We start from the raw sequence: 23852 nt of genomic DNA on the forward strand, positions 1-23852 counted from the left end.
GTCAGACCAGATTTAAGAGTTCTTCAGATAGTTAACTTTGGGTGAGATAACACTGCAGCCAAGGGTTTATTTAGGCTTCAGTGTTCTACTTACCTGGGAATCACAATTTCGTAGCTTGGTGGTTCAAGAGAACTTATCAAATTTTTTTTTAATGTGCAAAATGGGAACATAATTTGCTGAACTGTCAGAAAAATGTGCCTAGCATAGAAAGTGCTTAACAAATGGCAACTGTTGAACCAAAGCTGGCTTCATGGGAGCCATAGTTCTGTGGTATTGCAAGCTGGGCTTCCTGGAGGCTGTGTGTTGCACAGTATTACATGGCACCCAACACTGTTTTTCTATAGCAGGTGTTTAAACACTTTTAGAACAAGACAGAACAATAAGCAAATGGATCGTAAGTAGTACCTACGATGGAAAGTAGGACTTTAGTTAGTAAAGCCCCGGTGAAAAAGTGAAAGGGTTTGCCAAATTGAGACCCACTTCCCACCCAGTTCTGGTTTCAAAGCCTACAGAAGTAGCTTCTGATAGGGATGGGACTTTGGGAACAGCATCTCCTCCAAGTTACTGCCCAGTGAAGACTTTTCTAATGGCTTTTAAGTCAAATCCATGTCTCTACCTCATCGCCACTGATATTTTAAAGAGAAGATCACCCAAGGAACTTTTAGTGAGGCGCTCTTCAAACACTGCAGTCCATGTCATACATAGGCCAGTTATATCAGAATTGCTGAGAGAAGAGATTCTAGCATCTGTAGAGATTCCCAAATGATTCCAATGTACTGCTAGGTGTGACGGTTAATCATAGTATAAACAACCTTTTTTTTGCCTCAAAGAAATAATACCGACTGGGCTAGACTACTGAGCTGGAAGAAATCTAGGGAATAACCTGGTCACATCTTTCATTATAAAGATTAAAAGGGCTGGGGATATAGTTCAGTGGTGTGGAACTTAGAACCTGGGTTTGATCTCCAGCACAGTAAATAAATAAAATAAATTTTTAAAGAAGATTAAGAAACTGAAGACAAGAAAGAGTGTATGATTTGTCTGCTTATTAAATAGTTGGTTGGGAAAGCGTAGGTATCAGGAAAGGTCTAGATCCTAGAATGGGACTCTATTGCCCTATTCCTTGATATAATATGTGTTACTTTTAAAAATTATTTTTAAACCCATGGAGACTGAACTGGGAGTGCCCTCCAGTGCTGGGGGAGTAACTCTATGGGAGAGTTCTCATCTATCATGCACAAGGCCCTGGGTTTGATCCCAGTATCACAAGAAAAAAAAAAAGTGTGCCCTACATCTAGTTTTTACAGCAGACAAAAAACAGGAAGAGAGCTTAACAGAGTCATTTGAACATAGCATTTCATTGATGTTTTCTGAACCAAAACAGAAAAGGGATTTTTTACATGGTCTAATTATACATTGTCACCAAATCTTTTTTGCTTATGTAGCAGGAGTCATACTTAGAGAAACTGCCCTACTTATTTGGCTGCTTTGGTAAAATCTGACACACAGCTCACAGATCAAAGAATTTAAATTTATTTCATTACACTCTCTACTATTTGCTGTGTTTCCTCTTCCTTCTTTTTTTAAAGCATGACAGGAAGTCTGAGTTCTGAAGTTGGCAACTTTCAGTTTTCTTTACTCATTATTACCTCTTCTATCTACCCACATCCAGCCATTTTGTTTTAAGAAATAACTTTTCCTTAGGAACACCTTATATTAGGGATTAAGGAACAGCCATCATCATGAGTGTTCAAGACATATTAAATTGTAAAAAGAGCTTCATGCACCTCCATTAGGGCCCATTTTCTAGACTGGACAATACCAATCAATTCATGGGAAGTATCTGAAAAATGTTCACAAGTTGGACTAAAGTTGTTAAGTTAATGATCAGTTTTACAATCATATTTTTACTCACTTATTTCAGCACAATGATACATTAGATCTCATATTTTGTTCCACTCTCATGGGAAAAAGTAGAAAATTCAGTCTCCTTAACCATAGTACATGCTACCCTCTTGGCAGAGCCCAGCACAAGTTAATATGCTTGTATGAAGAAGCACATATATGGAAAGAGAAATGATCCTAAAAAGAAGATAATGTTGGAACCCTCCTATGGTCTTCTGAACATGTGGAATTTTTGTAAGTATAGACATAGGAAGCTTTAGGATGGATCTATTGTTATTAGAAAATAGTCCCAGCTCATAGCTATACCACCCTGAACATGCCAAATCTCATCAGAAAAACAGACCCAGCTCACCTATAACAATATCCCACCCAATCGTTGTGGGAGAAGAAATTTTTGTTGCATCCCATTTCTTAAGTGGGATCTTCTGTACTTTATACTGAACAGAATAGGAAAACAAGAATCTAACTTTCTCCTTAACTCACTTCTATAGGGAGAAGGAAATGACATTGGAACTTCCATTCATAGGAAGTACAGAGGCTCAAAAATCACATTTTTGTCATCGCTGTACACTGCTGACATTGGCATTTGATCATTTTGGTTACTCACTATGTAATTCAGGCTGGCCTGGAGCTCACTATTTTCCCTGGGCTGGCCTCGAACTCAAGACGATCCTCCTGCCTCAGCCTCCTGAGTGTTAGGATCACAGGTGTGTGTCACTATACCCGGCTTGCTTCTCTTTCTATTTAGGCAGATACCAAGTCTCATAAGAGATGAGCCATGAGTGATTCAGAGGAAAATCTATTAAAAACCCATTATTCTAGGGAAAAGGATAATATGGCTTTGGGGGGATTGAAAAGGGTTTAACAAAGGCTGCCCTTCCTCATATGCTTTGGGCTTGAAAGTGCAAAGGTGGCAAGAACCTGACAAGCAAGTTTGTATAGTGAGCTGAAGGTTTTCTGGAAAATGGCCAATGGATTGAGGTGTCTGATGGGGTGAGGCTTAGGGAATGAGGGTGGCAAGTTCCCAAAGGGTAGAAGGTGAGCCGTCTAGACTAAAGGTCTGAGCTCCAAGGTTAGGGTTCAGAACTAACCAAAGAGAAAATACGTCAGCACTTTGGGTACTGAGTACCGGGGCAGATGGGTGGTACTGGAAGAGCTGCTAGAGGGCCCTTGGGGATGCAAAGGCGCTCTGCTAAGCCCTCCTGCACCTGCCTCAGTCACCTGAGTACCTTCTTGGAGACTAAAAGCCACCAAGCTCAAGTAGCAGCTTGGCAGCACTGGGCAGCTGTTGATAAGGCTAGAGACAGTGTCACAGTATTGATGGAAGAGGGCTCCCGTGGGGTCCATATTTATAGTTTTAAAGTAACAGTAACCCGAAAGTTTAAGAAAAAGCACACAGAAGAACAATTTTAAAAAGTGAGTAGGTAACTTAAATGGGTGCAATGAATAAAGCAATTCTAAAATTTGAATTTAGAAGAACTTTATTTTCTATCATTAGATAGTGAAGTAGAACACTATGCTTCATACTGTTTCCCTCTAATCCTAAATCCAGTGGGAAGAAAGTGTTCTAAAAAGAATGAATAAATTATATAAACAATTTTAGAGTTTTCAAGATTTAAAAATGTATATAACTACTGCCACATAAGTTCCTAGAATATTTCTATTGCAGGGCCTTTGGGGCAGTGACAAGGGGAGAACCAATATCTAAGAGTTACAAAAACACAGTGAACACGTGAGTTTTACTTTCTACTTGGCTTCTAAATGTAGAATGGTTATTGCGCTTGATTCTTACAGGAAAAGGCATTCAAAGAGCCAATGAATCAGGTGAAAGAAAAAGGCTTAGTCACAGAACCATTGGATTCCTGAGTAAATGCACGGATACTATTTATACCTTATCTAACCAACCCCACCATATCTTTGCCAGGTATACAAATTCCCAATGAGTTTTTTATTGTTTGTCTGGCTATCCTTTCTAAGTTAGGATAGATACTTCTATCAAAACTAACTCCTTTTCCCTAGTTCACAACTAGTTCTTAAGTGAAGTCATATATAAGAATCTTAGCAGTTTCATAGAATATTTATTATTATTATTATTATTATTATTATTATTTTTAACTTTCACAGAATATTCAAGCGTGTCTTCTCATTCCCATGTGAAGTCATCCGGAAGAAGCCCTCATAGTGTGCAGCAGATCTAGCATGTAGACCTTGGAAAACAATCATTTATTCACCCACTGAAATAGTTGAAATCTATCCATTCATTCCTCTGTGACTTCTCCTACAACTTCGGTAAATCTGAACTGTTAAATACATTCCATTTTCTACTCCAGTACCATTAAGGTAGCCACCCTGAAAGTCTATGTTATGTAACACGGGCTAAATGAAGTATGTTATTTAGCAGCATCCATGTTGTAAATGTTACATTATAAATGAAAAGCCACCTACACTCATGGAATTATTTTATGATATATAACACACCAGGGCACTTTAAAAGCAGGCAGGTAATCTTAAACTTTTCCTCTTTCAAAAACCAATGCAAGAAATATTGCCTGATATTTGGTTACTTCTTTAATAGCCTGGTTGAATTATATAAAATTCCGATGTGGTTTCTCTTTCCAGGCAGAGCCTCACATTTATATAATCCTCAAAAGCCACCACTGGAGTATTTCTGTACCTTTCTGTAACTCATGTTTCAGAGCCATACTGAGCTTTGAAAAGTTTAAATAAAGGGGAATCCAGCTGCCTTTAACCTCAGCAGAATGCAGGCAAGCTGGGTGTACGCAGTGATTATATGCAGACAGGTGGAACTTCCGTTTTGTTACACTTCTGCATATAGGACAAAATCCTGAAAAAAATCTTATATAGACTAACACAAGATCAGTAAATTATTTCCCTCCCATATGTCTTGAATAGGTTCTAGGTGGCATTTTTGGTAGAATATGCCCTTTGTTTTGGTGCTCAGTTTACCCTTAGGGCTGACATTACTAATCTTCCGTGAGAAACTTATCATTGGCTCACATTTCCATGTGTGATACAATCTATTCTAGTTGGGCAAGATTTTTTAGCCAACAGGGCATTCAGGCTTCATCTCCAAGAATACCTGTGGCTCTATTAACACCAATGGTTAATAATAACTTTTTTAAAAGACCATTTACTGTTTACTGTTATTTTGTCCCCTCAATAAATCAATTATCGCTTGAGCTGATTTTCCTTACAACAGACTTGGTTGCTTTCAAGTAAGAAAAAGGAAAAATTAGTCATTTAAAAATAGTAAAAAGGAGTCAGGCATGGTGGTGCACCCAGGTAATCCCAGCGCTTGGGAGACTGAGGCAGGAGGATTGCTTTGCATTCCAGGCCAGCCTGGGCTACATAGTGAGTTCAAGGCCAGCCTTAACTACAGAGTGAGGTCCTGTCTGAAAAATTTAAAAAAAGAAAAGAAAAAGAAAAAGGAGCTGAGCTTGGTGGCACATACCTGTGATCCCAGGACTCAGGAGCCAGAGGCAGGAGGACAGCCTTGAGTTCAAGGCAACCCTAGGCTACACAGTGAGTTCAAGGCCAGTATGAACTACACAACGAGACCCTGTCTCAAAACACCAAAAAACAAAGAAACAAAAAATATAAAAGGGAGTCAGACATGATGGTTCATGTCTATAGTCCCAGCTACTTGGGAACCTGAGACAGAAGGATCCCTTGAGCCCAGAAGTTCAAGACCAGCCTGGGTAATATAGTGATACCTCCATCTCAATAAATATTAAGAATAAAATAAAAATAATTGATAAAAATGACAAAAGACTTTCTATTTATCTGTCCAATTTCAAGTTTATAGAGAACCAGAAACCTGATAAACAGCCCTGTCTCTTCCCAGTGCCAATGTGCTGGCATCCTGCAGGTTAGGAAGTTTTCAGAATGTAAGGTCAGAACAAAAAAGAATATTAGGTCCATTTGCTTACTTCTTGGTTCTTGACCAAACTAGATTGGTTAACAGATAAGATACCCTTAAATAATTAATAATAATAACACAACTTACGTTGCTTCTTCTTTTTTCTTTTTTTGGGTACAGGTGATCGAACTCGGGACATTGCACCTGCAAGGCAGGCAGCGGAACCACTAAGCTAAATCCCAGGCCCTTATGTTGCTTCTTGAGGTGATGTTATTACTAGCCCAGTCTTAAAAATTTAGAGCATAAGATTCAAACAAATTCTGGAAATGGCTGATCTATCTGCCTTGAAACTGTGCTTATGGTTATTGAAAAGAAAGAAAGAGAGAAAGGAAAAGAAGGAAAGGCAAATGCTAAGGCTCTCCTGGAGAGTGAGCACGAAGTGACCCAGGCTGGCAGACATTTCCCATGGCCAGGTCTGGAAAGGGGATTCAAAGAACTCTCCCTGTAAGACAGATTTCAGGACAGAGTCACCTGGCGTGATTCTGAATACTTAACCATGCTCCTACTCTAAAACAGTCTTCGGGGAAGTCAATCTCTGTACCCCTGGCAAGTCATTTAAGTGACCTCCACAAGTGAAACAGAAGACAGTGTTTCAGAGAACTAAGATTGCCCACGAAATGAATATACAGCTCCCTGGTCTTATTTCTTGGTTACAATAGTCTAACAACATAGTAAAGACCTCAAGTATTGCCTTAATCTATACAGGTTTCAAAAAAATTTATTCCAGCATTTAGTGAGTGACTTTGAATGTTTTCTAATACACACATTCCATTGAGTTGTTAAGTAATCCCTACCAGCATCATAATTATTACAGGGCTAGTGGAAGGGAGGTAAAAAAATTGTACTAGCTGCATACAAATAAGATATCTGAGAGAACTATCCGTATTGTATCATTAAACAACAATCTCAAAGGCTCATGTCTCAAATATTTATTTCATTTACTGTATTTTCTTTTTTCTTTTATGTAGTTCAGGCTGGCCTTGAACTCACTATGCAGCCCAGGCTGGTCTCAAACTCATAGCAATCCTCTTGCCTCAGTCTCCTAAGTGCTGGGATTACAGACATGAGCCATCATGCCTGCCTTGTGTTTTTCTGTTTTTTAAGGTAAGTTTCTGAGATGGCGTTAAGGAATTACCTTAAGGAACCTTGAAAAATACTAGTTTTCTTCCCCTCACCACCCAACATAATATTCTTTTTACTTGTGATCTAGAAATCAGTCTATGAGATTGAGGTAATTAATGTCTTGCCTTATATTAATATGAAGTACAAACCATGCATTATGCTGTTTCTTTTTTTTTTTGTGTATTAAATTCTTTTATTGGTACATTGTAGGTATACAACACAATTACATTTCTCATTGGGAATTGTACCTTTACATAATGCATCTTGGTTCTTATTTTTTCCCCATTCCTAGCCCTCCCTTCACGCCCTCCACCCTTCCCTATTTACAAAGACTTTATTTCCATTTTTTCCATTTCTCATCATTTTTCCTTTCCCTTCTTTCCTCTCCCCTGCCCCTCCCACTACCCCTACCCCTTTGGACCTTTTCTTCCTATTTTGCATTATCGATTATTCATTCTAATCATTGGTACATTTTAGGTATACAATAGAATGACATTCATCATTGGAAATTTGCACCTTTACATAGTCTCTCTTGGTTCTTATTTTTTCACCCTTGCCCAGCCCTCCCTTCAACCCCTCCATTCCTCCCTATTTACAGAGATTTTGTTCCTATTTTTCCATTTTCTCATATTAATCCCATTCCCTTCTATCCTTTCCCCTAGCCCTCCCACTTCCTTCCCCTTTGCCCCTTTTCTTCCTATTTCACATTACCTATTATACATTTAGTCCTTATTTACACTTTCAGTTTCTCACACCAGAGAAACTATTTGGTATTTACACGTGTGCCCTATTTATTTCACTTAAGAGTATCACCTCAATGTGCATCCACTTAGCTATAAATGTCTCTAATTTCTCATTTTTTATGGCTGAGTAGTACTCCATTTTATAAAAAAACCACATTTTCTTTATCCAGTCTCCAGTTGATGGGCATTTGGGCTGTTTCCAAGTTTTAGCTATTACAAACTGCGCTGCTATGAACATGGGTGCACATATATCACTGTGGTATGATTCTTTTAATTCTTTGGGGAAGATCCCCAGCAGTGGAATAGTGGGGTCAAATGGGACTTCCAGTCCTAGTTCTTTGAGCTATCTCCATACTGATTTCCACAGTGGTTGCACCAGTCTATACTCCCACCAGCAGTGGAGCAGGGTTCCTCTTTCCCCACACCCCTGCCAGCCTTGGTTATTGGTTGATTTCATGATTATGCTGTTTCTTATGAACTTTAGATTGCTAGGCTGGTAATTCACTTTGGATATTTTACATGCGCTAACCAAACAAGATATCAAATCATGAGGCATCAAATAAATTTCTACTTCCCAAAGGCTTAAATTATTTGAAATGATAAATTTATACACTAAGAGAATTTAGTTTTTCTGGGTTTCTAGACTATAAAGACTCATTTACATGACATATGTCTGTGTCTTTTAAAACGTTGTATTCAAAATCATCTCCAGCTGCCGTGTTTTAGAGTGACTCTAACACAGGTAACTGACAAGTTATTACCATAGTATTGGCAAGAAATCGTTCTTTCTACTAAGTTGCTAAGTATAAACCTGCCTGGCACTCAGACTCACCCACATTACTTAAATGGCCAAGTCTTGACTTTAGGGCAAAAGATTGATGTAAAAATCTGACCTGCCACTGAGATGCCTTCTCAGAGCAAGCAGACAGGAAGAGACTTCATCCTTTTCCAGGCCTGCTTAGTTCACACTGTTCTTACCAGGCTTCCCTGCCTTTTCAAGATGACCAGTTGTGGGTGCCACTCTGGTATGTAGGTCTAGCTCAAGATGAATGAATAGGAATGGTTTCCCCCATTTAATACACTTTGTTAGGCTTCAAGTGAGACCTCTTGGCCTTCTATGAGATGTTTTTGTTTATACGGAACTACAAAAAAAGCTTCCAGTTAGACTACACAGGAATATCAACATTGGCGAGTCACTATAAGTGAAGTATAAAATGTATATTTAAGCGAGACATTTTATTACCTTCCTATGCTCCTTTAAAGGAGTCTTTTCTTTTCTCTGAACCACTAATGACCTGTTGCAAGATCCTGTACCTGTCAAGCAAATGACACTTAAACGTAAGGAAAACACGGGATGGACATTAAGTGCTTAGATGGGAGCTCCATTTGTAGCCTGTCTTTAGGATTCCTATTTAGCCATTAAAGAAAGGTAACTTGACTTGTTTCTTGAAGCTTTAGGCAGATTTATTCTATGGTGGCATCTGCTATTTTCTGTTCCTGATATGTAGGCACATTTAGCATCAAAGAATGTGATTAGATCATTTGTTTCCTTAGCTGAACTCTATAGCCCTATGCAAAGACAAGTCTTCTTTGAATGCCACTATTAAGTTCCTAATCCAATCTTTATTAAAAAGACTCAGTATTATAAACAAGGAGGTTAAGACAAATCCTCAAGTAGTGATCAAGCTCTTCCACACTCCCTAGAAACATAGTGCAGCAAAATTTGAAATTAGGAAAATGTTTACAGTTGCAATGGTTTTTAACTAGCAATGGCTTCTTTAACTAATGTACTGTAGAAACATGTAAACAGTTCCAAGGAGAAACATGAAAGAACACTAAAAGGTTTGCTTGCTCTCTCAAAACCAAGCAAAGCTCTACTTTTAGGGTAATTATCAGACATGGGTAAGAATTAAGTTTCTTTCTCAGACTCAGTCTCTCCAGTGATGAGACCCTATCCTAAATTCCATTTTGCAGAAATTCCTTTAAAAGGCAAACAAACAACACATTGGGCATGGTGGCACATGCCTGTAATCCCAACACTCGGGAGGCTGAGGCAGGAGGATTGCCTGGGCTACATAGTGAGCTCAGGGCCAGCCTGAATTACAAAGTGAGACCCTGTCTCAAAAAAAGTGGGGTGTGGGGAGGAACAAATGACATCCATTTTAACTCTGAAGCCTTGTTTTCTATCTCACACAGTGCCTTGCCAGTCTGACCATGCAAATAGTAAGTGATAGCTAGTTTAGATTTTTTTCTGAGGCTGCGGCTCTCAAAAAATTACAAAGGTCTTCATATATAGTCTTCTTTTTTTGTTGTTCAGAGTACATGGGACTGATCCCTACTCAAGGACTGATCCCTACTCAAAGTCATTATAATTTAGACTGGAAACAAAGTTTTCCCCTGAATGCCTGTGTTCTGTACAAGCAAGTTAATTCATATAATCAACCTGCATCCCTATTATGTGCCAGGCATTCTTCTGGGGCTTGGGTTCCATCCATAAGCAAGACTTTTGGGGTTTACACTCTAGCAGGGAGAAAGAAGGAAACGCATTACACGCCTGCAGAAGATGATGAATGCTTTTGGGAGAAAAAGAGCACAGTAAGGTAATTTGGGATGGCAGCATCGGGGATGGCTGGGCAGTTTCCTTAGGAACACAAAAGGAATAGATTTTTTAAAGTTAAGCTTGTTAATGTTTACTTTATGCCAGTTGTGATGTTAAGACTCTCTCATTTAATTCTCTGGGGAAGATAATACAGTTCCATCCTTATTTGACTGGAGAAGAAGCAGAAACACAGGAGTTCAGCAACCTTCTGAAAGTCACACACATCTAATGCCTGTGCTTTAACCTTTTTGCCATGGAACAATACAAGCAGAAGAAAGAAGCAAGCTAGTTCTTCCAATCCAGGTGGAATATTAGTGGCCAGAAAATCTGTTTGGAGAGGAGCAATTCATAGTAATGAAGCTTGGCAAGGACCGAGGGCTGGTGCTGGGCTGCGCTAGGGAAAGGTTGAAAGATGGGGAAGCTGGATGGGGGAGTGGAATTAGAAATCATCTCTCCAGTGCTGGGAGACTTTGAGGTTTTGAGGGATGGTGTGGCGCTTGGGTGCTCAGACAAATCTGAGCACAGGGAGGGATTGAAGGGTCAGATGGCTTTGTAGTATGATAGTTGCATGGACTTGCCACTTTGAGTGATTCAACACTCGGTTTCTTTTATTTAAATACTTGGCAAATCTCGAAACAAAGGCTTTTAACTGAAAGGTTAAGGTCTGACAATCTCAAATGTCAGATTCAAGGCTGTCCTTTCTTGACAAGCTGTGATGCACAGTGACCCTCAAACTTCAAATAAAGTGTCCTGCAGATGGCTTTTAATAAATTCAAAGGCTATTTATGTCTTACAACCTTCATCGTAAGATCAACTTTAAAAGAAGGACTTCCCTAATGTCAGTTTCATGAAAGTTTTCATAATTAAAATTATATTTTCAAGTTAAAGGAGGCTATTCACTAAAATAGTCAAATCATTATAGTTTCTTATTTGAAGTAGAATATCTACAGCATTTTCCCCTTGATAAATACATTTGTCATAAGCATTGAAAGTCTAGAAAAATCGTGCCACACGTCTTCTGAAAGACAAACAGCACTGCCCAAAGCCTTCCACAGCAGCATCTCAGACATCGCTAACTGATAATTACCTCTCCAAAGCTGTTGGGAAAAGCTTTTGATAAATTAAAAATTCAACAATAAGGTTGGCATCAAATGACAACTAGATTTTTAGAAAGCTCTTTGATGCTAGGATTTTGAAGACGAGGAGGGTCTGGCCCATGGCTGGTTTTCAGCCTGAGATACTCGGCCACACTGAGGGCTGTGCAGATGCTAGTGAACTGCAACTGAATGTCAGCATTTTGAAAAAGCTTAATGGATATCACAGGAAAATTATAACATACAGCTGCACAAGCTGGGCAGAAATTATGGTAAGTTAAAGTGATTAATTATTTAGCCCAGAGCCAAAAGTTCCATCTGTTTTCTCAATGTTTATTAGTGCTTAATAAACAGTTTGGTAGGCACTTTTAGTGAGTTCATTTTTTGGGTACTGGGAATCGAACTCAGGACCTTGTGCTTGCCAGGCAGGTACAGTGCCGCTGGGCTACATCCCTGGCCCCTGGTACGCACTTTTAAATGCAGAAACAGAAAGAGTAAAAAGTTGTCTGTAGATGAAATATCAAGTTGAAAGTTATTCACTGCAATTATTATTAGCCAGTGATTCCATCCACTGGGTCAGACAGACATCAGCACAATGAGGAGGGCTACTCCACTGGTCCAACTCAAGCCAGCGATGCAGAAAGACCACACCACCTGGAGAACTTCAGTAACAGCTTGTCTTCCTTTCTCAGGCCCCGAGCAGATATAAACTAGAAGAACATATAGCTATTTCTCATTATAAATAGACTGAAAGTTTAAAAAGGAATGGGGGTTAGAACTGTTTTAGTTATATCAACACATGATAAGGCAGACTGAAGTTTCCACTTTTGCTCACTATATAATAAGTTTAAATTCATGATGTAAATGAGAGTGGCTTGAGCTGCTCATCTACCTGGTCACGAGGTGGTGACTGTTCACAGAACACATACTATGTGCCAAAAGGCTCTATGATGTTGCATACAGTGACAAAGTAGGCATGGTCGCTGTTCTGGAGTGGCTAGGGTTTTGGAGGAAATATTTCTGCTGAGGGTATAAAAAGTTCATTGCCATCAATAATGTTTTGTAAAAGAAAGAAAAATTAATGTTACCTCAAGAAATTCTAAATAAATTGCTAGCCAGGATTGGTGGCATACGTCTGTAATAGCAGCACTCAGGAGGCTGAGGCAGGAGGATTACTGTGAGTTCAAGGCCAGCCTGGACTACGTAATGAGAGCCTGTGTCAAACAACCAAAAGATAAAATAAAATTAAATTAAAAATAATTTATTTCTTACTGATAGCAACCGTGAAAAGATGTTTTTGTTCTAAGAGCTGATAATTCTCTTCAATAGCCTTAAAATTATGATATATACTTCAAACATGAATTAGATGGGGCTATTCATATTTAATGTTTGTGAGGCTCCTGTGCCTACATTGCCCTCCAGAGGAACATCTTTGTACAGTGCCAGGGGAAGGGAAGATCTGTGTAACACATCAGTGAATTAAGGAGTAGCAACGATACTTCCTATAAAGTTATCTTAAAATCCAAAGCTTGGTGGTGCCTACCTGTAATCCCAGCTATGGGGTGGGGTGGGAGGAGGGGTGGTAATTGAGGCAAGAGGTCCCAAATTCAAGGCCAGTCCCGGCAACAGTGCCATACTGTCTCAAAATAAAAGTTTTAAAAAAGGGCTGGGGATGTAGCTTTGTGGTAGAGCTCTTACCTTGCATAGGGGAGGCCTTGGGTTCAATCCCCAGTATTGCAATCAATCAACCAACCAATCAATCAATCAATCCAAACTTCAGAATTAACACTACCTTCATAAATAGCAGGAGGAACTCCTGTGCTCATTTAGGGTTCAGTTTGCCACTGCAGAAGTGCAAACAACTCAGAAGCGATGAGCCTGTCCATATGCTAGAACCAAACATGTTTTATGCCCTGTCATTTACTAGATCCTCTAAGAATACACAAGAATCAGTTTCAGACCAGGTTAGGTCGAACTTCTGAACTTCAGATTCATTATGAAAATGTAACCAGGAGCCTCATGGCTGGCTTTGGTTGAAAAGCACTACCTAGTTGTAAGAGCATTAGCAAGGGAACACTAGGTAGCACTTTGCCAAGTCAGCCTCCTCCGCCCCTTAACAGCAACAATAAACCCTGCAAATTTGGGCTACTTGACGACTAAAGAGTCCAGCTTCTAAAACAGGTTGTGGTCACATCTGTTATTTCTATGAAAGTTTTGAGTAGAAAGCTGAGTATTGGGGTCCGAGGACATAGCTCAGTGGTAGAACATTTAGTTAGAAGGCGTGAGACCCCAAGTTCATTCCCTAGCACTGCAAAAAGAAAAATGAATAAAAGAAAAGAAAGAAAGAGAAAGCTAAATGTTAGCATCGCTATACACTAACTGGAAACAGACTTACAGAATTTATTTTGGGCATGGATATGCCTAAAAGATCTGTAATAGTCTACAGTTTTGTGTGAAGACAAGATTTAATCCTAGATTGTTCACATGTCCACTGAATCTGGCAAATTTTGACCCTCTTTTTTTTATAATTTCCTTTTATTTTCATACTTTTCTTCCTTCTCACCACTTTTTTTTCCTGTGGTACTAGGAATTGAACCTAAGGCCTTTGCACTGAGCTATATCCTCATACCTTTTGATTTTTGTAAATCTTGAGGTGGAGTTTTACTAAATTTTCCAAGTGGGACTTGAATTTGCAGTTCTCCTGCCTCAGTTTCCCAAAGTACTGAGATTAGAAGCATGGATCACCACACCCGGATCCTTACTTTTTTTCTGAGTTCCAGCATCTCTCTCCAACCAGGCTTTCTAACTACTCCCGATTCCCTTTCCCCTAAAAGCTACACCATCTTGTAACATTTGTCTTTCGTGCTTAGCTGACTCATGTTACAGCATACTTTGATCTTCTCTACACATGTATCATAGGTACTTCATCATCCATTAAAATATATGGAATTAATTCTTCCTTCCATCCTCTCAAAAAGGTTTCAGTGAGAATCAAAAGCATAAGAGGTTCTAGTTATACTCGAACTTCCTTTATGAATGAATTTTGCACATGTTCCCTCCCTATCAGCCTCCTAGCCTTCCTGATTTTGTTAATCGGGTATCAGGGTTCAATTTCTGCATTCATACTTGAGCTCAGATTCGAAGCCCTTCCAATCAGGCTACAGAATATACACATACACAGCTCCCTGCTCTGTAGGAGGCTGACTGCCTCCGTTTCCTCTGAACAGAGCCATGGACACACTAGCCTATGACACTGACTGCCTCTATTTATGCTAACTCCCTTGAAGTCCACTTAAACTGTACAGTCTCAAGGGGCCTTTTACCAGCTATACCATTTTCCCACATGGACCATGTTGCCTTCTGATCATGTAGAACACTTTCCTCAACTCAATGAAACTTTTGAGATCAGGGAATTATTTGCCCTGCTTCTCTAAACTCTACACTATTGGGTAAAGAGCAGTGCATTTAAAAACATTAAAGGTAATGCTATTTTCTGCTGGGTGTGGTGGTGCACTCGGGAGGCTGAGGTGGAAGGCTGAGGCAGATCACGAGGCCAGCCTATGCTACATGGTGAGTTCAAGGCCAGCCCAAACTGCATAAAGACACTCTCTGTCTCAAAGAATAAAAATAAAAAATAAAAGTAAAACACACTTCTCTTGCATTCCTTAATACTAGGTTAGGCAAACATTTTCTTTCTTTTGCTGATTTTTGGGGGCACTACTGGGAACTGAACCCAGCCCTTATTTTAGAAATTTAAATTGCTTAGTCTAGACTCAACCTTAAGACTCTTCTCTTTTTTCAAAATGATGACATGCTTTTTTCTCTTCCACTCGTGTACTCCTGGTCACAGCCAAGCCAACACTCCCTGGCATACCCTGCCTCTGCCCACCTGTGTGGCTTGCTTCTGCACTTCTTTCTACTGTGCATTTTCTCATTCTGCCTTGCTTACCTGACTCCTACTGTCCCCTTAAAGGCCATTTTCATCCTCACATTGAGTGACTTTTTCTTCCTGTGGACCCATGTAACTCTGTACCATTTAGTTACAATAAAATCGTATGTTAGTTGAGTAGTTGTCCTTTGGTCTAGCTTTCTTGTAGTCAGTAACTGACATGTGCTGTCCACTGGCTGGTGTAAGGTAAATACCTGCAAACAATTTTCAATTCAACCAATTTTTAGCCACTGGGAACTGTAGACTGCTAGCTAAATCAGAACCCCCCTCCAATAAGTCATCAGTTAAGCAAGTAGTTCTGCTTTAAGATATCCTTCAGAAGGCTCCGTGGACATTAGTTACTTTTTCAATTCAAGCTATATGTATGTTCTCTAAGGAGCCTTACCTATAGTTAAAATGGCCTAGGCAGAAATCAACATTGAACCTCCTTATTATCAACCAACTACTGAAGACAGACTTGGTCTATCAGCATTATATTTGTTTTCTACTTCAAAAATGGAATTATGCTGAGCGTGGTGGCACACGCCTGTATCCCAGCACTTGGGAGGAAAGGAGAATCCAAATGAATTCAAGGCTAGCCTGAACTACAGAGACCCTGTCTCAAAAAACAAAATAAAACAAACAACAACAAAAGCCCCAACCAACCAACAAACCAAAAATGGGGTTGCATTTAAGATGCTAAATTTTAGAGGGAAAGGGGGAGCAACCAAAAAATAGCATTTATAACAATTATACCAATAAACTCCAGGCTGATATAGTTAAAGCACAACTGAGAATTTCCTTGAAAGCACAGATAGATGTTTGAGCACCTGACATCCATGGACACCGTGACTTCTGATCTAACCTGGAGGGCGATATGCCTCCATAACGCATTAACACTGCACCCCAAATCCAAATCGGGTCAGTGTTCTTCGTACAACTATGCCAACTCTCTGACCTACATTCCAACACACTTGCTTATTTCTGCTCACATGTAATTATTTCTGCTCTGTATCGGCTCCTGATATCTCCTTATTTCTACTGATACTCATTCTACTAACGGGTGTCCCATAGTACTTTAGCATCTGAATTACATCCTATAGAATATTAGAACAGATCTTGGTCTTCTAATAGGATGCTTAAAATATGAAAAATAAGTGAGGTCACTTGGATAAAGTATTTAGAACAGGGAAGGCAGCTGTGTCCACTGGACACAAGGAAGGGGTTATTCTTCACTTTCCAGTATTTGGGGAAACATTAACTCTAACCCTGAAAAGAACTCAACTGTCCTCCAGCTTAAAGTAGTACCTCGTACATCTCTACTGGCTTCTAAAGCACTGTCACATCCTCCTGTGGACTCATCTCGTTTCAATATATAAAGAAAAGTTCATCTAATTTCCATTCTAGTAACTAACAATAAGAACAAGGGCATTTTCTAAATATCAGCTTATCTTAGTCACTGCAGGGTGAAATGTAGTTCTAGAACAGTACATGTCTGAAGTGGCAGCTGTTCTGAGGAAGTTTTGCTTTTCCTTTAATTTTGACTTTGAGGCAAATCCTTGGACTAGTGGAGAGAATGAGACTCAGATGTTACATATCTCGTCTTCTACTATGAAGCTGGCTCGGAGACACAGTTATTTTGTAGTTCAGAAGCCAACCTCTTAACCACGAAGCAATGCTGTCTTCCCCAAGCCAGAGTTCCAATTTGCAACTTCTGGATCACACCCTTCTATTTTTCAGTCTGAGGTGTGATCTCTGCTGAACACCACTCTGTGTAACACCAGTCCTTGGGGCTGCTATGCAAAGCAGGTGTGGCAGCTAAAGGTCAGCAGCACTGAGTAGCAAGTCTGAGAAATGTCAGAGCTTTGGAGTGCAGGTCTGCTTAGCTCTAGATTCTACATGCTTTGCCTCATTTGGAGACTTTCTTTTTTATTTCTACTCACTGGGATACTTTTCTACTGCCAACCCAGCACCATACTTCACATATACATACTTACTAAATATTCAGATAAACACCAAGATTCGAATCAGATGGACTCATGTTTGAATCCTGGTCCTATCACTTAATGATATGATCTTGGCCAACCTGCTAGCTACTGATCAGACTGGAGCAAAAAATGGAACTATCTTTCCCAGCACAAGTCATTTAAAGTGAAAGTCGCATGGGAGAATGGTACAGTGCTTCCTAAGACATAAAACTCCGTAAAAATGAAGTGCAATCGGTTCATTCATGGAGAGGCCTTCCTCTACACTTCTGGAGATGGCATGAAAACAGCACAAAATGTTTTATGGGTCAGAGAAAACCATCTGGTTCAAGGATAATGACTGAGTTTATTGGAGTCTTTTTAAAAAGAAGCTAGGATTAAAAATAAATAAAAGAAGCTAGGACAGTCTCCTGATAAATGGAGATTAATTATAACTCTTTAAAAACTCTGCAGAGGAGAAAGGATTTAGAAGTGAGGTGATAAGATAAAAGTAAGAGTATACTGGTTTTCCTAGGATCAAGAAAGCCCTACTTGGGATCCTGGGAAGAATGTCCCAAATCTCTGCTGGTTCATCTTTCTGCATCCTAAGATTCCATTAAACTGAACTGTATTTAAATGCAGTTGCTTTATTATTTCTACGTCTGTAGGGATTAAAACACTTTGTTATTCTTTCCACTGAAAAACTGAATCATAAAACAATTTAAAAAGTTACTCTTGGATTCCATGGAGAATCCTCTTGCTGGAGTTTGGTTCACCGGAGCTGGGAATGGAGACCACAATGAAAACCACCCTCCTAGATGAGTGCTCTGTAACTGTGAAATACACACCAATGAACTAAGAAGCATCCCGTCTTGAGGAACTGAGTTGGTTCATTTGCTTGTGAACTTACGTATGGCATTTCATCTGTCACATAAGTCTAAGGCTGTTTCGGAGTAACACTTTGCATCATATGGCTAGAGAAGAACTGAGTAGCCTTTTACCTAAAGAAAACATTAAACCACATATCTATCAGCCAAATTTCTTCCAGGTTAAAGAAACTGATTGACTGACTGATTGATGGATTGGTTTTGCAGGGCTGGGGTCCGAACCCAGGGCCTTAGGCATGCTAGGCACGTGCTCTATCATTGAGCTACATCTCCAACCATTGAACAACATTTTAAACCCAACTTTCTATAATTTTTACTTCCTATTTTTATCCCCCTCTCTTTCCTTTGTGGTTACCTGAAGATACAAGTGATAGCTGTTCTTCTGCTACCCGGTAACTTCCCTACAACTTAGCAGTCACTCAGCCTGCCCCATTTACTCTGAATTCTTACCAGCTTACATCAGCTAAAGGTCACTTGCCTCTAGCTAGACTGTATAAGTTATGACAGTACAGAAAAATTGCCAGCCTGCTAAATTGAGGCAGTAACTTTTACGTTTATGAAATTTTATAAGCCCTCATATTCTGTTATCTACATGAAGTAAGAGCTAACAAATATTAGTTAAGAACTGGGATTAAAATAAGTTTGAGGGATGGAGAGAGGGTGTTGTTAAGTAGAGAAGAGATTGTACTTCACTTAGTAACATTCATTTTTAGACCAGGAAGCAATCTGTTGAGATTCTGCTTGCCATGGAGAGGCAGGTTTCCTTCCAGGGGAGAAGGATGCGGGAAGGGGAGTAGTCATGGCGGGCTGCCCAGCTTTGAGGGCAAGGATAGTATGGGCCCCTGCGTGCACTGAGAAGAGTTTGCATTTCTAGGCTAGTCACTCAGTTTCGCTCAGGTGGTCCCTCCTGTCCTGCTTTCTCCACTAGAATGCTGACTTCAGGAGGAAGGATTGCTCTTTCTCTGTAGGGAGTCTGAGAGAGTGTGCAGAAGACTTAAATATGACCAGAGGTCATTTTGACCAAACCAAACAGCAGGCAACCAGGTCCAGAACACAGAGTAACTCCCAGGCTGTTCTAGCGTGAAAACAAGTAAACATCTCAGCTTTGTTAATATTAAGTGCTTGAATGATTAACATTTTTCAGGTAAGTGGGTGGCAATCAATTTTGATGAGAAAAATCTCCTTTTGCCTTCAATTTTTACAAAGATACATAATTTAGTGGTTCAAGGGGGCAGAAACAAACACGTTTCTAAATCAGAAGGAATACAGTATTTTAAGCATGTTAGATTAACTTCTTTCCTAACAACCTCAGGGTAGGTACTACTGCTCTTCCCCAGATAAGAACACCTCAGTACAGAGAGGCTATGCAGTGTGCCCAAGGTCATTTTACCAGCAATCGTGTAGATTTGATTTGTACCTAATGAACAGTACCTCAGAACTCAAGCTTTCAATTGCTCCCCACCAGTGCAGCTTTTAGAAGAGATGCTAGTCGCCCTTTGTGTCCACACTCGGCATCCTTTGTTCCCACATCAGGAATTTGACTGGTTTTTTTTTTAGCTCCAAGAGGGGATACAATAGCCTGCTTTTCTTCTAACTCATGTGATTAATCCATCAGTACACCTTTCCATAAGCTAGGCTTCCCTTGAATGTGCACATCGGATGTTAAAGCTGTTACATCTGGATGTGACTATGGCCAGCCTCTGTGCAATTCAGTGGCTCCACTTGGACTTTAGAATTACATAGCAGTGCCAGAGAGAATTTTAAAATACCACATCCTGTTATTCAGGTATTTTGTATTGCCAATCTAGGCTCCATCCTGGCTCTGTCTGAGGGCTAGGAACCCTGACGTGTTTAGACAGTTACCTAAATCTCCCTGGCCAGTTACCCTGCAAACCTTCCAGAGACGGATACTTGAGTTCTGGGGAGCTTCAGGACAGCCAGAACCCCTGGAGAGCTCAGTCTTCAGTAGGCTTCCCATGTGTTTCAGCGCCTTAGCTTTGTCTTTAAGAAAAGTAATTAACTAAATCTCTAAATTGAAGTATTGAGGAAAAGAAACACATGGGCCTTCCTTGAAGCCATTCAAGTCAAACCACTGGTAGGAGAAAACTCAGGCTTATGGACACAGGAAGAGAGTTAAGAAATGAAACAGTGCAATTCATGTTCCAACCCAAGCTCAAATCTCCACAAAGCCTCCTACTGGCCACGGGCCACTGGGCAAAGCATATGTTTTCCTGTTCTCTCAATTTTCAGATAATTAAGGCATGGTTGGGCAGGCCAATAAATATCACCCTCACCAGCCGGTCAGCAGCTTCCAAAGGTCCTCGTACCATTCTCATCCCAACAGGTGCCTTAAAAGCAATATCCCTCAAGCCTAACAATGCAACTGAAATCTTCTCAACCAATAGGCCTAATGCACAGGAATTTGGAGTTTTAGTTTAATCTAGAAGCTTATAAAGTCTCTAACAGTATGATTAGTATGGATTTTGTATGAATAGTATGAAATAGTATGAAAGTATGGGTGTTGGTCTTCACAAATCAGGCAAGGTTTTTTTTTTTTTTTTGGTATTGGGGATTGAAAGGCAAGGTTTTTAACAATCGTTGTGCCTTCCTTCTCTCAATTACATCCTCAGGTGAAAATCACCAGTGTTGTGTCAAATGTTACCAGAATACCAAGTGCTCGTGTGCTAGAACTCAAAGTTGGAAGAATTTCTCTGCCATGTACTCCTGGTCATACAATGAAATGTAAGAAGGTGTAGTTTACTAAATCGGTTTCAAGGCCAGTCATTGGATAAGAAGGGATAAGTCTCAGGGTAAGAAGAGAAGAGGAAAATTATTCACCAAGGAAATTATTCACAAGGGAAAGAATCCGGGCGGCCTGAAGTAGAAACTGATAGGCAAAAGCCGATGGAGAATTTGGAAGAAGTCTGTGTCACTGAAATGCACACTGAGGGCCACTAGACTCCCTTCGCAACTTCTCTGAGAGACTCGCCACACTGCGCTCTCCAGGCGACAGTAAGAGTGGCACTGTTTCTTCCAGACACCCTGCACTCCACCCAAAAGATTCTTCAGAGAGAGCTCAAATCTCAAACACTCCCAAAATCGAGAAGCAATAAATTTGCCTATAGTGTCCTTCAGGCCTATCTGCTTTCCCTGAGGGGAGAGGGAAGCTGGGGTGGGTGAGGCACCTGGCCCAGAGCAAGGCAGTCTAATCAAGTGGAAGAGGGGCACACAGGTGGTAGAGGTGATGTTCAGCTCCACCCTCGACTAGTTCCTCCTTCTCCAGAAACCAGCAGATGCTTGGGGGGCAGACAACTAACCTCAATATTATAAGAAAGATCAGCCAGGAGTGGCAGGGAATACCTGTAATCTCAGCACTTAGGAGGCTGAGGCAGGAGGACTGCCTTGAGTTCGAGGCCAGCCTGAATTACATAAGAAAACCCTGTCTAAAATAATAATAATAAAAAGTAGAAAGATCAATTCCATTTCCCATCAAAGCCATTCCAGGAGCCCCATCAGAACTCTTGAAGGCGTTTTTTGTTGCTGCCTTGTTTTGCCATTAATTACTTCTGTATGAGCTACGTCTTACCTCCTTCTCCTCTATTCTCCTGCTTTGCCTGATTAGGGCTAGAAATTTTTTCATTAAGTCACTTTATAGAGCAATAGCAACATTTACTATTCATGAAGTCACCCCTCTATAATTTCTAAGTCTTTCCATGTGTCTGGAAGCTTGTTTCTGCTCTTCTCCTTTCACAGAAGGGCTCACTTCCTTCCAAACACAAGTTAAAAGAAAGAAGAAAAGGTGGAGGGGTAGTGGGGTGGAGAGAACATCCAGACTCTTTACATGTTTTTAAACCAGTTATATTTCCCCCTAGACTCAAACAGCTCCCCGCTGAAACGGACCTCGGACCTGAATTCCAGGCTAAGAATTAAAAAGGAAAGACAGCAGAAACAAATAACACAGTCAGCTCTATGCTATGAAAACCGCTATGTTGACTGGGGCTCCAAGATTTTAACCCATTCATTTTGCCCCCTTTTCTAAAATTCTTAATCTTTCCAACCCATCTACAGCAATCGAGCAAGCACTTCTGGGATTTAAAACTTCGTTAAGTCCCTTGGGCAGGTACTTTCTTAGGAATGCCAGTCTAAGACAAAGTTCACATTTTAATGCCACATGTTGTCAGTCACCAGCAAAAGGGTCCTCCTAGGCACAAGCCAGGTCCCCAGCCTTTGTCATTGGACAAAAATAAACACTTCAAAGAGTTAATTAGGCGGCCAGCAGCCACTCTCCAGTCCTTACCAGGGCTGCCCCAAGGGGCTTTTACACACACACACACACACACACACACTGTGACAGATGGGCATCAGGAGTCCGAGGTAAAAAAGGTAAACGCATTCCGCGGACTCACCCCACAGATGCAGGACACAACCCCGCTGTTCTCCCAAGTGCACCGCCTCATTTCTAAGACTCCCCACAGCCTAAGGTCTGCACCCAAGTCCACGGTGAAGGGTGGGGGTGCGGGGGAGAAAAGGAGCTCGCCAAAGAAAAAACCAAAAAAAAAAAAAAAAAAAAAAAAAATGGAGCCAAGGGAAAGAGGGATTGCAAAGCTACTCACGAGCTGCTAGCGCGGGTGCGAGGCGAGCATGACTTTCCGCCCCGCCGAGCCTCCGGGCTGCAGCGCAGCGACGCGGTGGCCCCGCTTAAATAGCCGCGGGCCGGAGCTCGGGGCCGCGGCCACTCCCGGCGAGAGATATGGTTCTAATCAGATGCTGGCAGCTGAGGACTCCCCAGGAATGCGCCGGGATGTTTTTGCTGCCCGGGCTCGGAGACTCCCCCTCAACGTGTCTGCCGAGTCTCCCAAACTTAACTCTTTCCTGGACCGCGGGACCCGGCCGCCGCGCCCCGCCAGCTGGGGGCGATCGCAGGGACCCGCGCGAGGCCGAGGCCCAGGCTCAGGCGTGGGCGCCGCCAGCGGCACCAGACCGGCGTGGGGCGGCGGCGGGCGGGGGCCGGTGCAAATGAGGACAGGAAAGGGAAACTGGAGGAAAGGGGTGGGATCTGCCGGCTGCATTTCACAGATCCTTCCCTGGATAGCCGCTTTGAGTGATGTGGCTCGCGAAGTCGCCCCAACCCGTCCGGGCCCTCGAAGTACAAAAAGAGCTGTCTCTGCGACTCACTTTCCTCAAGGGCAGTGGGTCCCAGCTCCCAGGGCTCGGCTGTTCCTAAAATTGAATGTGGGCTTGTCTCCTTCATCTCAGATGTGCATGCACTGAAATTGGAGGGAAATCTGTGTGCATACGAAAAACACGCTGCAGTTGTGTGGGAAATTTAATCTTGCATATACAGATATGCAGACAACATTCTCGCTATGAAATCGGTATAAACAAAATATCTTCAAATCGGTATCCTCTGTCTACACTGAGTATATATCTGATATGAAGGAGGCTTACGTATTACACTGTATCTACATCCCTATGTAGACATACCACTTAACCTGCACTAATTTCCAATGTGTTTTCTACCTCCTCATAAAAAATGAAATGTGAGAGATAAAGTCTTTTAAAATACTGACATATTTATGTTACTCAACAGAGGGGACTGCACAGCATATTTCAGTGAACATTTATAACCTAGGAATTCACATTTTCTTCATACTTAAAAGTCAAGAACAA

General features: G+C 41.0%; 1 protein-coding gene across 13 annotated transcripts in view; it reads right to left on the reverse strand.

The window, feature by feature from the left end:
* Dab2 (DAB adaptor protein 2) overlaps positions 1–23184 on the reverse strand; it is a 54592-nt gene extending 31408 nt beyond the window's left edge. For 4 of the 13 annotated variants that reach the window (XM_087189329.1, XM_087189330.1, XM_087189328.1 and 1 more), the window contains exon 1: positions 22796–23169. Coding sequence is in view for 4 of the 13 variants with exons in the window: in XM_021261468.2 (XP_021117127.1) it covers positions 22589–22639 (51 nt within the window). In the remaining 9 variants the exon portion in view is untranslated. Of the gene's footprint in view, positions 1–12491; positions 12618–22588; positions 22730–22795 lie in introns of those variants that run through there. The other 9 variants (XM_021261470.2, XM_021261469.2, XM_087189331.1 and 6 more) reach the window with 8 other exon arrangements.
* Positions 23185–23852: the final 668 nt, after the last annotated feature.

The sequence above is a fragment of the Heterocephalus glaber genome, unplaced genomic scaffold (genome assembly GCF_053883595.1).
Source record: "Heterocephalus glaber isolate CG9 unplaced genomic scaffold, H.glaber_assembly_v1.0 deba00001538, whole genome shotgun sequence".
NCBI lineage: Eukaryota > Metazoa > Chordata > Mammalia > Rodentia > Bathyergidae > Heterocephalus > Heterocephalus glaber.